This window comes from Diceros bicornis, chromosome 31 (assembly GCF_020826845.1).
Source record: "Diceros bicornis minor isolate mBicDic1 chromosome 31, mDicBic1.mat.cur, whole genome shotgun sequence".
Classification (NCBI taxonomy): domain Eukaryota; kingdom Metazoa; phylum Chordata; class Mammalia; order Perissodactyla; family Rhinocerotidae; genus Diceros; species Diceros bicornis.
Genome location: NC_080770.1, coordinates 6,829,302 through 6,841,213, shown reverse-complemented (window position 1 = coordinate 6,841,213; position 11,912 = coordinate 6,829,302). Strand labels below are relative to the sequence as shown.

The 11,912-nt window shown below is 48.7% G+C and overlaps 1 protein-coding gene across 1 annotated transcript; it reads right to left on the bottom strand.

Moving 5' to 3' along the window:
* Positions 1 to 3,676: 3,676 nt before the first annotated feature.
* Positions 3,677 to 11,217, bottom strand: ZDHHC24 (zinc finger DHHC-type containing 24). The gene is made up of 3 exons (XM_058526324.1): positions 10,900 to 11,217; positions 9,491 to 9,768; positions 3,677 to 6,262 (listed from the first exon to the last, which is right to left on the bottom strand). The coding sequence occupies exons 1-3, from the start codon at positions 11,178 to 11,180 to the stop codon at positions 5,967 to 5,969; spliced, it is 855 nt and encodes a 284-aa protein (XP_058382307.1). The 5' UTR covers positions 11,181 to 11,217; the 3' UTR covers positions 3,677 to 5,966.
* Positions 11,218 to 11,912: the final 695 nt, after the last annotated feature.

Genomic DNA, 11,912 nt, shown 5'->3' with positions numbered 1-11,912 from the left:
CCCCAGTCCTGCTCCCCTGCAGCACTCATTTTCAGTTCTCTTAGCTATTTCTTTTTAAAATATGCTTGTGCTACTCTTGCTTGATTTACCAATCTTAGATACTGTCTGTTGGCTTCCTGGTGTAATAGAGAAGCTTTAGGTCTCCCGTGACAGCACTCTGCCCCCTCCTTACCTCCTCAGTTCTTAGGTAAATAGATACTCACTGTTCGGATTACTATTTATATTACTATGTGAAAGTTATTCACTGCAGAACCAAGAACTGGGCTATAATTAAATTACCTTTTTTTGTACTTTTTAATTTTTCATGGAGTTAATAATTGCCCTGTGTTTCCATTTGCTTAGTTTTCTGTATATACCAATTGCTAATTCTTCCCCCACCCGGTCTGACAGTTCTTTTTTCTGAACAGTTCACTTCCCATCATCCCCTGCTTCACTGAGGCCTGTTTGTTCTCTAGAACTGCTGCAAGCACTTCTGGAGATTCCCTTTGCTGTGTCCCTGGCTAGATCCCCTGATTCCTGGGCCCCATGTCTTCCTCCTTCATAGTTCTTTGACCCCACACTTGGTGAAGCATATCCACAGGTACCTTCTTTTAAGTCACTAGAGGGCCAGCCCAGTGGTGTAGTGGTTAAGTTCCTGTGCCCGGCTTCAGCAACCCGGGGTTTGTGGATTCGGATCCCAGGTGCGGACCTACACACTGCTTATCAAGCCATGCTGTGGCAGGTGTCCCACATATAAAGTAGAGGAAGATGGGCACGGATGTTAGCCCAGGGCCAATCTTCCTCAGCAAAAAGAGGAGGGTTGGCAACAGATGTTAGCTCAGGGCTAATCTTCCTCACACACACACAAAAAAAGTCACTAGAGTTAAAATTTTTGACAGTGTTTGTCTGAAAATTTCTTTACTCAATTCATACACGTATGTGATAGTTTGGGTCATAAAATTCAAAGTTGAAAATCATTTTCATGCAAGAAAATCATTTTTAAGGCAGTGCTCCCTTGTATTCTTATTTTTGGTAATGCTGTTGAGAAGTTCCATGCCATTTTTGCTTCCCATCTTCTCTTTCTCTGAGGTTCTCAAATGTCAGGTCATGCCTTCCATCCATGTGTCATTATTTGTTGAGCTGTGGGGTGGAGATGTTCATCCTTCAGTTCTGGAAAATTTTGTTGCTTAAGTGATTTCCTCCCATTTTCTCTGTTCTCTCTGAAATTATGATTAAGACCAGCATCTGATAAATGGGAATTCCAGAAAGACCAGAATTGATCCTCTGATTTTCCTCTCTCTTCTCTCATTTTGTCTTTTTCTTCTATTTTCTGAGAGATTTTCATCTTTCAGCTCTTCTCTGGAATTGTTTTTAAAATTCTATTATTTTAACTCTCAACTCTTTTTGGTCTCTGTTCAGTCTTTAATTATGGTATCTCTTCAAGGACACAGTTGAGCTCAATCAATTGGATATAACTGACATCTACAAACTATTTCAACAACGGCAGAATGCACATTTTTCTCAAGCTCACATGGAACATTCACCAAAATAGACCACTTGGGCCATAAAAAATACCTTAACAAATTTAATAGAATAGAAATCATACAATGTCTGCTCTCAGACCAAAACAGAATTAAACTAGAAATCAATAACAGATAATTGGAAAAAGCCCAAAATACTTGGAGATTAAACACACTTCTAAATAACATGGGTCAAAGAAGAAATCTCAAGAGAAATTAAACAATATTTTGAAAACTAAATGAAAATGAAAACACAACTTATCAAAATTTGTAGGATGCAGTGAAAGCAGTGCTTAGAGGGAAATTTACAGCATTGAATTCATATATTAGAAAATAAGAAAGATCTAAAATCAGTAATCTAGGTTTCCACCTTAGGAAACTAGAAAAAGAAAAGCAAAGCAAATCCAAAGTAAGTGGAAGAACAGAAATAAAAAGAATTAGAGCAGAAATCAATGAAATTGAAAACAAGAAATCAATAGAGAAAGTCAACAAAACAAAAAGCTGGTTCTTTGAAATCTCACCAGAACCAGCAACAGAAATTGCCTATCTACAAGTCTACTCCAAGCTAAGTAGAAGAGGGGAAAAACCTCTCCTGAGAATTTTTAACCACAAGCCAGCCTGAATAAGTTTGCAATCTGGATAGACAATACCTGGGTGGTCGAAAAGACCTCTAGCTGAAAATTTAGTTTAAAGTGGTATTGGTTTGTCATCAGGCAACTGATAACCACATTTCCTCTCTGGAGGAAATTACTTTTAACCCAATCTCAAAAAAATCCCCATTGATAAAATTCCAAGAAATATGAACTCAGTCAAAACTCAAAAATTGCAAGAAAATAAGGCATTGTGAGCAAAATCCAACATAAACAATAGCCCACATAATCAGGCCTCAAAGACTTGAGATATTGGAATTACCAAACAGAATATAAAATGTGTTTTCAGTACATTTAAAGGAAAAAAACTGAGAGCAAGAAAGTATAGAAAATCATCAAGAAAATTTGTAAAAGAACCAAATAGAACTTCTAGAAATGAAAAATAAAATATTTGACATGTAAAATTCAGTGGATGAGTTGGTACAACCACTTTAAAAAAAAAAAAACTCAACACATTGGTTTAGCAGCTGAAGAAAGACTGGAAGTTAGATCTGTAGAAATTATCCAGAATGCCAGAAATAGAGATGGAAAATATGGGCTATTAAGAGACAAGGAGGATGGAGTAGGGAGGTCTAATCAGAGTTCCAGTAGGGACAAAGAAAATATCTGAAGATATGACTGAGAATTTTCTAGAACTGATGAATGACACCAATTTGTAGAATCAGGAAACCCAAGGACTCTTATTATGATAAACACAAAGAAAGCCACACTTGGGCACATCACAGTAAAACTGCAGAAAACCAAAGACAAAATATCTTAAAAGCAGTTGAAGACAAAAAGTATCTTCAAAGGAACAATAATAACAACAACAAAAAAATAGATGATAGCTGACTTACAGCCACAATGGAGACCAAAAGACAATAATATTTTCAATATATTGAGAGGAAATAACTATTAACCTAGAATTCCGTACCCAGCAAACGATAACTTTAAATAAAAAGGGTAAAGAACTAGAAAAGGTGGGACAAATAGAAAGCACAAAATAAAGTGGTAGAAATATATCCAAGTACATTAATTACAATAAATATAAATGACTAAATGCTTCAATTAGAAGACAAAGTGTTATCTAGCTTTAAAAAATCCATCTATAGGCTGTTCTTAAGAGACAGAAAATGATTGAAAGTAAAAGGATAAAAACTCTTAACATATTTGGAACAGAAGGGAACTTCCTCAGCCTAGCAAAGGGCCTCTATATATATTAAAAAAAAAAAAAAAGGGAACATTTTATGGTGAAATATTGAAATTATTCCCTCTAAGGTCAGAAACAAGTCAAGGGTGCCTGCTACCTTTCCTCCACCCATACAGAAGGGGCAAGAAAAATAAGAGGTATAAAAATTAAAAAGGAAGAACAAAACTGTCTTTCCATAGATGATATGATCATAAATACAGAACACTCAGAAGAATTTACAAGTAAATTGTAAGTTTTAGGTTTGCTGGACACAAAAAATCTATTTTCATAAACCATGTACAATAGCATAACAATATCAAATACTTAAGAATAAATCTAAGCAAAAAGAAGGCATGATCTCTATGAGAAAAAGTATAACTTTATTGAAAACATTAAATGGAGAGATATACCATGTTCATGAACTGGAAAACCCAATTTCATGTAGATGTCGATTTTCCCCCAAACTGATCTATAGATTCAGTTGGGTTCCTCAAAGGGGTTTTTATTGGTGGAACTTGACAAGCTGATTCTAAAATTTATATGGAAGGGCAGGGGCCAAGAATAGATCTTAGAAGGTCATATACAGGGGTAAATAAAATGACCAGTGGGACAAAATAGAAAGATAAATTGTGATATATTCAATGGATCACTCTACAGCAAGGAAAAGGAATTCCCTACAGCTAATACAAATTAATTTGGATAAATCTCAGAAACATAATATTGAGTGAAAAGTCACAGAAGAATAAACAGGTTATGGTTCCATTTATATAAAATTCAAAAACATGCAAAACCAATACAAAACATATGCAGTAAAATTACAAAGCAAAGCAAGGGAATGATTAAGACCGCTCCTGTTTCCTCTACCAGGGAAGGGCACAGCAGGGACTTCAAAGGAAATGGTATCCATTTCTTAAGTGGGGGTGGGGTGGGTGGTGTTCCTCTTTATTTTACGAATACTCTCTTGCACCTCCGCACTATTTAATAAAAAAAACAAGAAAAGATATTCTGGAGGGTGAGGGTAAAGCCGAAGAGCAAACAGGAAGTCTGCCAATGCTTATGAACAGCACAAAGCACCAGGCACACCAAGTTCCTAATGAAATTAAAAAATAGTAATAGAGCATGCCATTTGGAAAAACAAAGAAGTCCTAGCAGCTCAAACCTTTGTGGGCGTGGGCACGGCCTGTCAGAAGGGTGGGCTTCTCAGGGTTCTTGGCGGGCAAGCCTGCCTGTCACTGGAAGACCCCCTCCCAGCAGGATCTGTAGACTTTCACTTAACCCCATTTTTGGTCCAGCCTCTCATCCCCACCCTCTCCAGTGCCCCTGAGACCCAAAGCTTCTTTGAAGAGCCTCCACCTCCACCCCAGGGGGCTAGCTGCTTGGCTGCAAGGGGTGAGATGGGCCCCGGGGGGAGGGGCAACCTAGCTGCTCCTCATATAGACTTGGGACCAGTCCCTACTGTCAGCCCCAAACCTGGCCTTCCATGGTGCTGGTGGAATGCCTGTGCCTCTCAGGGCTCTGGGGGGCGATCTGGCTGCCTCTTGGCCCCTCCCTCTGGGAGCACTTAATTTCAACTTCCAATTCTCTGCTAAGAGAATAATGAACCTCTCTCCACTTTCCATCTTTCAAAATGTCCTTAGGCTCTTTGGTCTACAGCTGTCTCCCTCCTACTTTCTTTGTCCTTCTAAATTTATATCTTTTTTATTTCTTTACTGTCATTTTAGATTTTAAGAGGAAACAGAGATAAACCCATGTGTTTAAACCTGCCACATTTAACGGGAATTCTATTTACTATATTTAAATAAAAATGGTTAACTCCTGAAGGGGTTAAGAGAGGAGGAGTATAGCCCTCTCAGCACCCTCCCTCACAGATGCCTGAACATCCCCCCCTGGTTTCTCTGCCTAGAGTCTTCCTGCTCACTTCCCTCGGCTGTGCAAGGGTGAAGGAGAAAGCACAGAGATCTGGGTTCAAATCCTGAACCTCCATTTACTGCCCCATGATCTTATCACATCAACTCTCAGAGCTTTAAGTTCTTCACCCGCATAATTGCTGCCCAGTATACCAGGTTAGCTGGAGGGAGGTTCACTGACGTTGCTGTTGTAGAAATGCTTCTAACTATAAAGCACTGAACCTGGGAAAGAATTTTGGATTCTCAGACCCTGAATCACTACATGCCGCCTTGGCCCACTGGTGCCCCCACCCCTACCCCGCTAAGGCCCTGGGAGGCAGAGCCCTGGCCCCTCAGATCCTCAGGCATTCTGTGGTTCCCAGGCCTGACAATCAGAGGAACCAAAACAGCGGCACAGGCAACAGTGAGGGACCAGAAACCCACAAAGATGGAGGGAGTCCAAGAGGCAAGTGGGCGCTTTATTAACTTTGCAAAGGGGCAGCTAGGCTGGCTGAGCAGCCCTTTGCCAGACCCTCCACTGTACTCAGGGGCCACCGGTAGAGGCAGAGTAGTCACAGGGCCCAAGCCCTGGACACTAGGAATCCAAGCGGGGCAGGGGCAAGGGCAAGGATGGGGCTGGAGTTGCCGAAAGCAGGCGTTACATACCAACCCGCCTCCCCTCCCACGGTTGGGGTGAGCCTCAAATAAGTTATGAGCCCTCCTTCTGCTCCCCCTCCCTGTACAGCTCTGGCTCTTCCTGGAGTCAGGAAGCCATGAGTCCCACGTCAGCTGTGGTCTGGAAGGTGATCCCGTCCCCAGGCAGTGGGGAGGCCAGGAAGGGCCAGAGCCAGACGAGCACCCAGCGGGGCCCCAGGGCCGCCTGCAGGTTGTGGCAGGGGCCCAGGTCATAAGAGTGCTGGCCCCGCGCCCACTCCCACGTGGTCTGGCCCCGCAGCAGCAGCAGCCCGTGGAAGAGCAGCCCAGCCCCACACAACAGTGCACCCGCCACACACGTGTCGGTCACGAAGGCCAGGGCAAACTGCGCCAGAGACACTCTGCCTGCGAGGAGAGAGCAGAGAGGGTCAGGCTGCAGCAGGGGCCCAGCCCTCCCAGAGCCCAGCTCCTGCCTCCTTCCACCTCTACCCTCCGCCACGAAGCAGGGCTCACTCTCCACTCAGCAAACACCGAGTTGCTACTCCCTGGCCAGCCCATGCCAGGTGATGGGAACACACTGGTGAACTGGGCAGACACAGCCCCCTGCCCTAGATGCAACTTTCCTTCATGCATCACCAACTTGTGAGCACCTCCCATGCGCTGGACACGGTGCCAGGCACTGGTGAATACCAGGATGAACAGCAGAGAGCATCTCTGACCTCAGGGAATTCACGGACAGACAGTCAAGAGACCATTGGTCAGTTACTTAATTGCAGCTGTGATGTGTGTTACAGTGGAAAAGTACAGCGTCTTCTACCATCCTGGCCTATAGTAGGTAGTAAGTATCTGCTGAACTAATGAACTACAAGATGCCACGGGACGTCACACTAGCGGAAGAAGCCAGACACAAGAGGACATGCGTGATACCATTCATATGAAATGCCCCAGGCAGGCAAATCCATAGAGACAGACAGTAGATCAGTGGTTGCCAAGGGCTGGGGGGAATGGGAAGTGACTGCTTAAGAGGTACAGGGTTTCTTTTTGGGGTGATGAAAATGTTCTGGAATTAGATGGTGGTGATGGTTGCAAAACATTTTGAAGGTACTAAATGCCACTGAACTCTACACTTGAAAATGGTTACCATGATGAATTTCATGTTATGTGAATTTTACTTCAATAAAAGAGAGAGCCTATGGGGGGAAAATGCCATGCACACTTATTAAGAGGCTAAGTAAGGGAAGTGGATGTCATCTATTTTGATAAAGTGACATTTTGGGTGGTGCCTGAAGGTTAAGGAGGTATTTGCTAGGTAAAGAGGGAAGAAAACATTGTTTGAAGGTCCTAGGGCAGGACAGAGAGGTGCCCGCGAGACAAGTGAGTGGACAGTTCTGGAAGCTCAGGAGAGAAGCCCAGCCTGGATATGCAGATCTGTGGGTAGTCGGTACCCAGGCAGTTCTGAGACCCACCAGAGTGTGTAGAGTGAGATGAGAATGGCGCCTCGACCTCAGCACCAGGAAATCAGGTCCTCAGGGAGCAGATGAAGAAGAGAAAGGGAACTAAAGAGGAAGGGCTGTTGGTGACGCCAAGGGTAGAGCCCTTCCAGGAGGCTGACGGGTGTCATGAAGCAAGAAGAGAACTCAAAAGGATCCTGCGGGTTTTGTGGAGACAGGCCTGGGAGCGTGGCAGTCTCAGAAGAGTGGTGGCGAAAGAAGCCAGTTTGGAGCAGGTGAAGGAATGGGTGGAGGTGAAGAAAAGCGGCCCATGAGCCCAGTCAAGTCCTTCCAGAAGCTTGGCTGCTGACAGAAGAGCGAGAGGAGGAGGCTGTGGGGTGAAGAAAGGGTTTGCACCTTTGGGAAAACCCAAAGGCAGCCAGTAGGGGGAGACGGGAGGAAAGGCCTCCGAGCAGGGAGGCGGGGCCCGCCACCAGGAGAAGCTGCAGGCCGTCAGCCTGGCCCAGAGATCTGAGGACAGGACGATTCCGGACGTACCATCTGATGTCTTGTTTTCTCTGTGATGGATTTTCAAGAGAGGTAGGGGCTTGGAGGACAGGAAAGTGGGAAGGTTTGAGCTATAATCATTAGGGGAGCAAGCTTATGAGAAACCAGGACAGCCAGGCACGGCTGAGGGCCTGTTGAGGTGAGCAGCCACGAATGTGGCATGGTACGAACCTGCCACAAAGAACCATGCGTCTGGCAGCTCTTAGCAGCCAGGGGCAGACACAGAGAAGCCAGGAAGGCCCAGCAGAAGACAGAGAGAAGAGGTTTGAGATGTTGGTGGGAGGATGGGGGAAATGAGGGCTCTAAGCCGGAAGTGGGGGCGATGAAGAGGGAAGGTGCTGATGGACAGAAAGGTGAGGGCCAGGAGCTCACGGAACAGGCATCGTGGGGTAAGAGAGTGGAGATGGATAGGAGAGGAGGCGGGGAACAGAGAGGGGGGTGACTGATGGGGTGATTTGGGAGGTGAAACGTTTTGGATTCTGACAGTAGGGGAAGGAAATGGATGAGGTCAAGAAGCTGGGCCATTGGGCACTGACTGAGCCATTTGCCCAGACGTTTAGACACCTGTGATCTCAACAGGGTCCAGGGCTGAGAGAGAGGGACCGGGCACTGGAGCCCATCTTCAGTGACCAAGGGGAGTGAGCGGAAGGCCAAGCGTGACCACAGGGGGTGGGGTGCAGGGAGGGGCAGCTGGAGGCCTAAGTCTCCATGCAGGCAGGGGGTCATTGGGCAGGGCAGAGGAAGGCTGCTCAGGAAGCCAGCGTGGGCAGAAGAAGATACTGACAACCCCACTGGGGCCCCCAAGGCCTCTCCCAGGCTGCAGGGAGGGGGTCCTTGGGACAGAGCTGGGCCTGGATAGGATGAGGAGACACAGTGACTGTTCAGAGTGGTCAGGGAATTAAGTAACTGCAGGACAAGGTGACAGAGGAGACTGTGGAGAGGTCAGGAGGAAGGAGTTGGGAGAGAAAGCCCAAAGCATTTTGGGGGGCAGAGAACAAAGAGTATAAAAGACCAGTGGGCTTTTATCTTGGGTAGTGTCATTGGAAAGAGAAATAAATGTGTCATCTAGAACACAGCCTCTCAATCAGCCTCCTGATCCAAGTCTTTCCCTCCCAACTACCAAAGACCGGACCTTCCCCTGCCTGTAACTTTCACTGGCTCCCCACTGCCCAGTCAAGTAGGGGCCATCTCCTCACACCAGCATCAAGGCCCTCCACTAGCCAGTCCTCACCTACCTCCTAGCCTTAATGCTCACAATTGCTGTCAAATTGCCCTCACTACTCCCTGCCCAACCTCCAAGCCTTGGTTCACACTGCCCCCTCACTTAGAATGCTCCCTCACCATCCCAACCCTCCTCCCCATCCTGGTGGACTCCCACTAGTCTTTCCTCCTCTGCCAACACCTCCTGGAACCCTTCCCTCATTCTCCCAGCCAGAACTCTGTCCCCATGTTGAGCCCCTGTATTTTACTGTACTGCACACCCAGTTGAATACCAGGTTGCCATCACCCCGATAAATGACACTGGGACTGGGTCCCAGGGCACTGCCAGGAGAACCAGCGGGAAATCCCATCTCCCACCAGAATGGCCCACTACCAGGGCCTCTGCCTCCCTGTGGAGGCGTCCCAGGCTCCCCACCTGTGAGCAGCATGAGCCAGGGCAGCAGGAGAAGTGCGGCGGTGTGGAGGGGCGCGTGGGCCCGCAGCAGGGCTGACAGGGCAGGGCCCAGCAGCACAGAGACGTGGAGCAGGACGCCAGCAGCATGAAGCAGCAGGCACAGGAAGGGCCGGTAGTTGTGGAAGCCCACGCAGCGGCCCAGCAGGCGGCAGTGGTGGTCCCGACGCAGGATGCAGATGCGGCAGGCGGAGCAATGCCCGCTGCGTGGTGGCACCTGGCTTTGGCACTGGTAGCAGTAACTGCAGGGAAGGAAGCAGAGGGTCAGTTCCTGCAGCAGCCTTGAGTGCCTCACATGCCCAGGTCAGCCCCTGAGCCCATCCTGGGAAAGCAGGCACGGCCACTGCCCTAGCTGAGCCTCAGGGTCTTCATAGGTCAATGCAGGCTGAACCTCACTTCCCAGGCCCTTCCAGTTCTAGCACTGAAGGTCTGAGGTCACTTCCAGCTCTGATATCCTCAGCCCTGGGCCCTTCTCTGGCCTCTTATATCCAGGAGCAAACTTGTCACTTCCTCCATGGTCACCACCTTGGTCCAATTCACCATGAACTCTCCCCGGGATTATTGCAACAGCCTCTTGACTGGTGTCCCTGATTGCACCTTTGTCCCCTTCAGTATAGTTTCACCCAGCAGCCAGACTGATCCTTTCAAAATCTAAGTCATGTCCCTCCTCGGCTCAAAACCTTCCAATGGCTCTCCATTTCACTTCTAGTAAAAAGCAGTCTTCAACGTCCTACAAGGTCTTTACATCTCTAACCTCTCTCCTCCCCCTCTCTCACTCCATGCCAGCCACACTGACCTTCTTGATATTCCTGGAATAATCTAGACACACGACTGCCCCAGGGCCTTTGCACTGTCTGTTCCCTCTGCCTGTAGCACTCCTCCCCCAGATTCCCACATAGTTAACTCCCCCACCTCCTTCAAGTCTGCTCAAATGCCACCTTCTCAATGAGGCCTACCTCGACCACCCTATTTCAAACTGCCACTTGCACCCCCTCCACCCTGCTCTTTTTGTTTTCATACCACCACGACTTTCTAACATTCTACACAATTTGCTTATTTATTACACCTATAGTTTATCACCTGCCCCCTCCTCCATTGAAATCAGGTTCCAGGAGGTCAGGAATCTGTTTTATTGTACCTCTGGTGACTGGAACAGTACCTTGCACATAGTGGGTGCTCAGCAAATATTTGTAAGTGAATGAATGATACTCCTTCTGGCTCTACCATCCCAGGTTTTAAAGGAGTTCTCTGGCTCTAACAAGCGGATCCTATCGTAATCTGGTTCTAACATCCTCAGGTCCTACGGCCCCCCGCCCAGCCTGTCCAAGGCTCCCGCTTCTCCCCGCCCCCGCCAGATCCCGCGCCTCACTCACGCCCAGCCCTGGCCCAGACCGCGGCCGGCCAGCATCACACCCCGGATGCTGGGATCCGAGCGCAGGAAGAGCCCCACGTTGCCCAGCAGGTTAAGCAGCTGGAAGGCGGCCAGAGCGAGCTGCAAGGCCCGGGCCAGGGGTCCCAGCGGGGGCGGCCCGGGACCCAGCACCAGCACGTAGGCCAGCTCCAGGCCCACGGCCGCCGCCCACAGGGCGGTGAGCACGAGGGGCAGCCGCGCGGGCGCCCACTCCGCGCTGCCGCCCGCCCAGGGCGGTCCCATGGCCTGGGCCCACCCGCGGTCGGACCCCAAGTACCCCGCCGCTTCCGTATTGGGGCGGGGATAGTGGCAGACGGACGTCTGCCACGACCAATAGAAGCTCCGAAGGGATGCGGTGAGCGGGCGGCAGATGCAGAGACGTGATTGGACGACCGAATGAGCCAAGGAGATGCTTGGAATCCGGTTGGCGCTAGAGCCGGGCAGGGCCACGGAGTTATAGCCCCGCCCACCCGCGGAGGCCCCGCCCCGCCTGCGGGAGCCCTGCGCGCCGGTCCCGCTGGCTGGCACGCCGGGATGGAGTTGCAGCCCTGGTGGTGTCGGGGTTTCCCGGATCAGCACATTCCCCCTCACCCGCCCCCAGCCGTCCCGATATTAATAGTCCTGCATCGGCCCATCCAACTGGCCTAGAGCCCCTCCTCATACTCGAGTGTCTACCTTCATCACCCCAGAAAACATTCAAAACAGCTGTGCGCCTCGGTGTTTCTGACTGTGAAATGGGGATTGGGCTCCAGGTCTCCCACCGGCACAGCGCAGTAAGAGGGTCGGGAGGAGGCCCAAAAGGCAGCTTCTAGAGAGGTCTGCAGACACTATTATCATCATCATCTCCGTTGTAGACATGAGGAAACAGACTCAGAGAAGGCCCGTGGCTTTCTCAAGGTCACACAGCGCCCAGCGGCCGAGCCGGAACGCGAACCCCGGATCTCCGCCACGGGATCCACCTCAGCGCCCCCAAAT

What these genes read in the sequence shown, in the direction of transcription:
- ZDHHC24 (XM_058526324.1), bottom strand. Translation starts at nt 11,180, where the DNA reads ATGGGACCGCCCTGGGCGGGCGGCAGCGCGGAGTGGGCGCCCGCGCGG. An exon ending in GGTCTGGGCCAGGGCTGGGC is followed by an intron (nt 9,769 to 10,899) that starts GTGAGTGAGGCG and finishes CCTTCCCTGCAG; the next exon opens with TTACTGCTACCAGTGCCAAA. An exon ending in CTGGCTCATGCTGCTCACAG is followed by an intron (nt 6,263 to 9,490) that starts GTGGGGAGCCTG and finishes CTCTCCTCGCAG; the next exon opens with GCAGAGTGTCTCTGGCGCAG.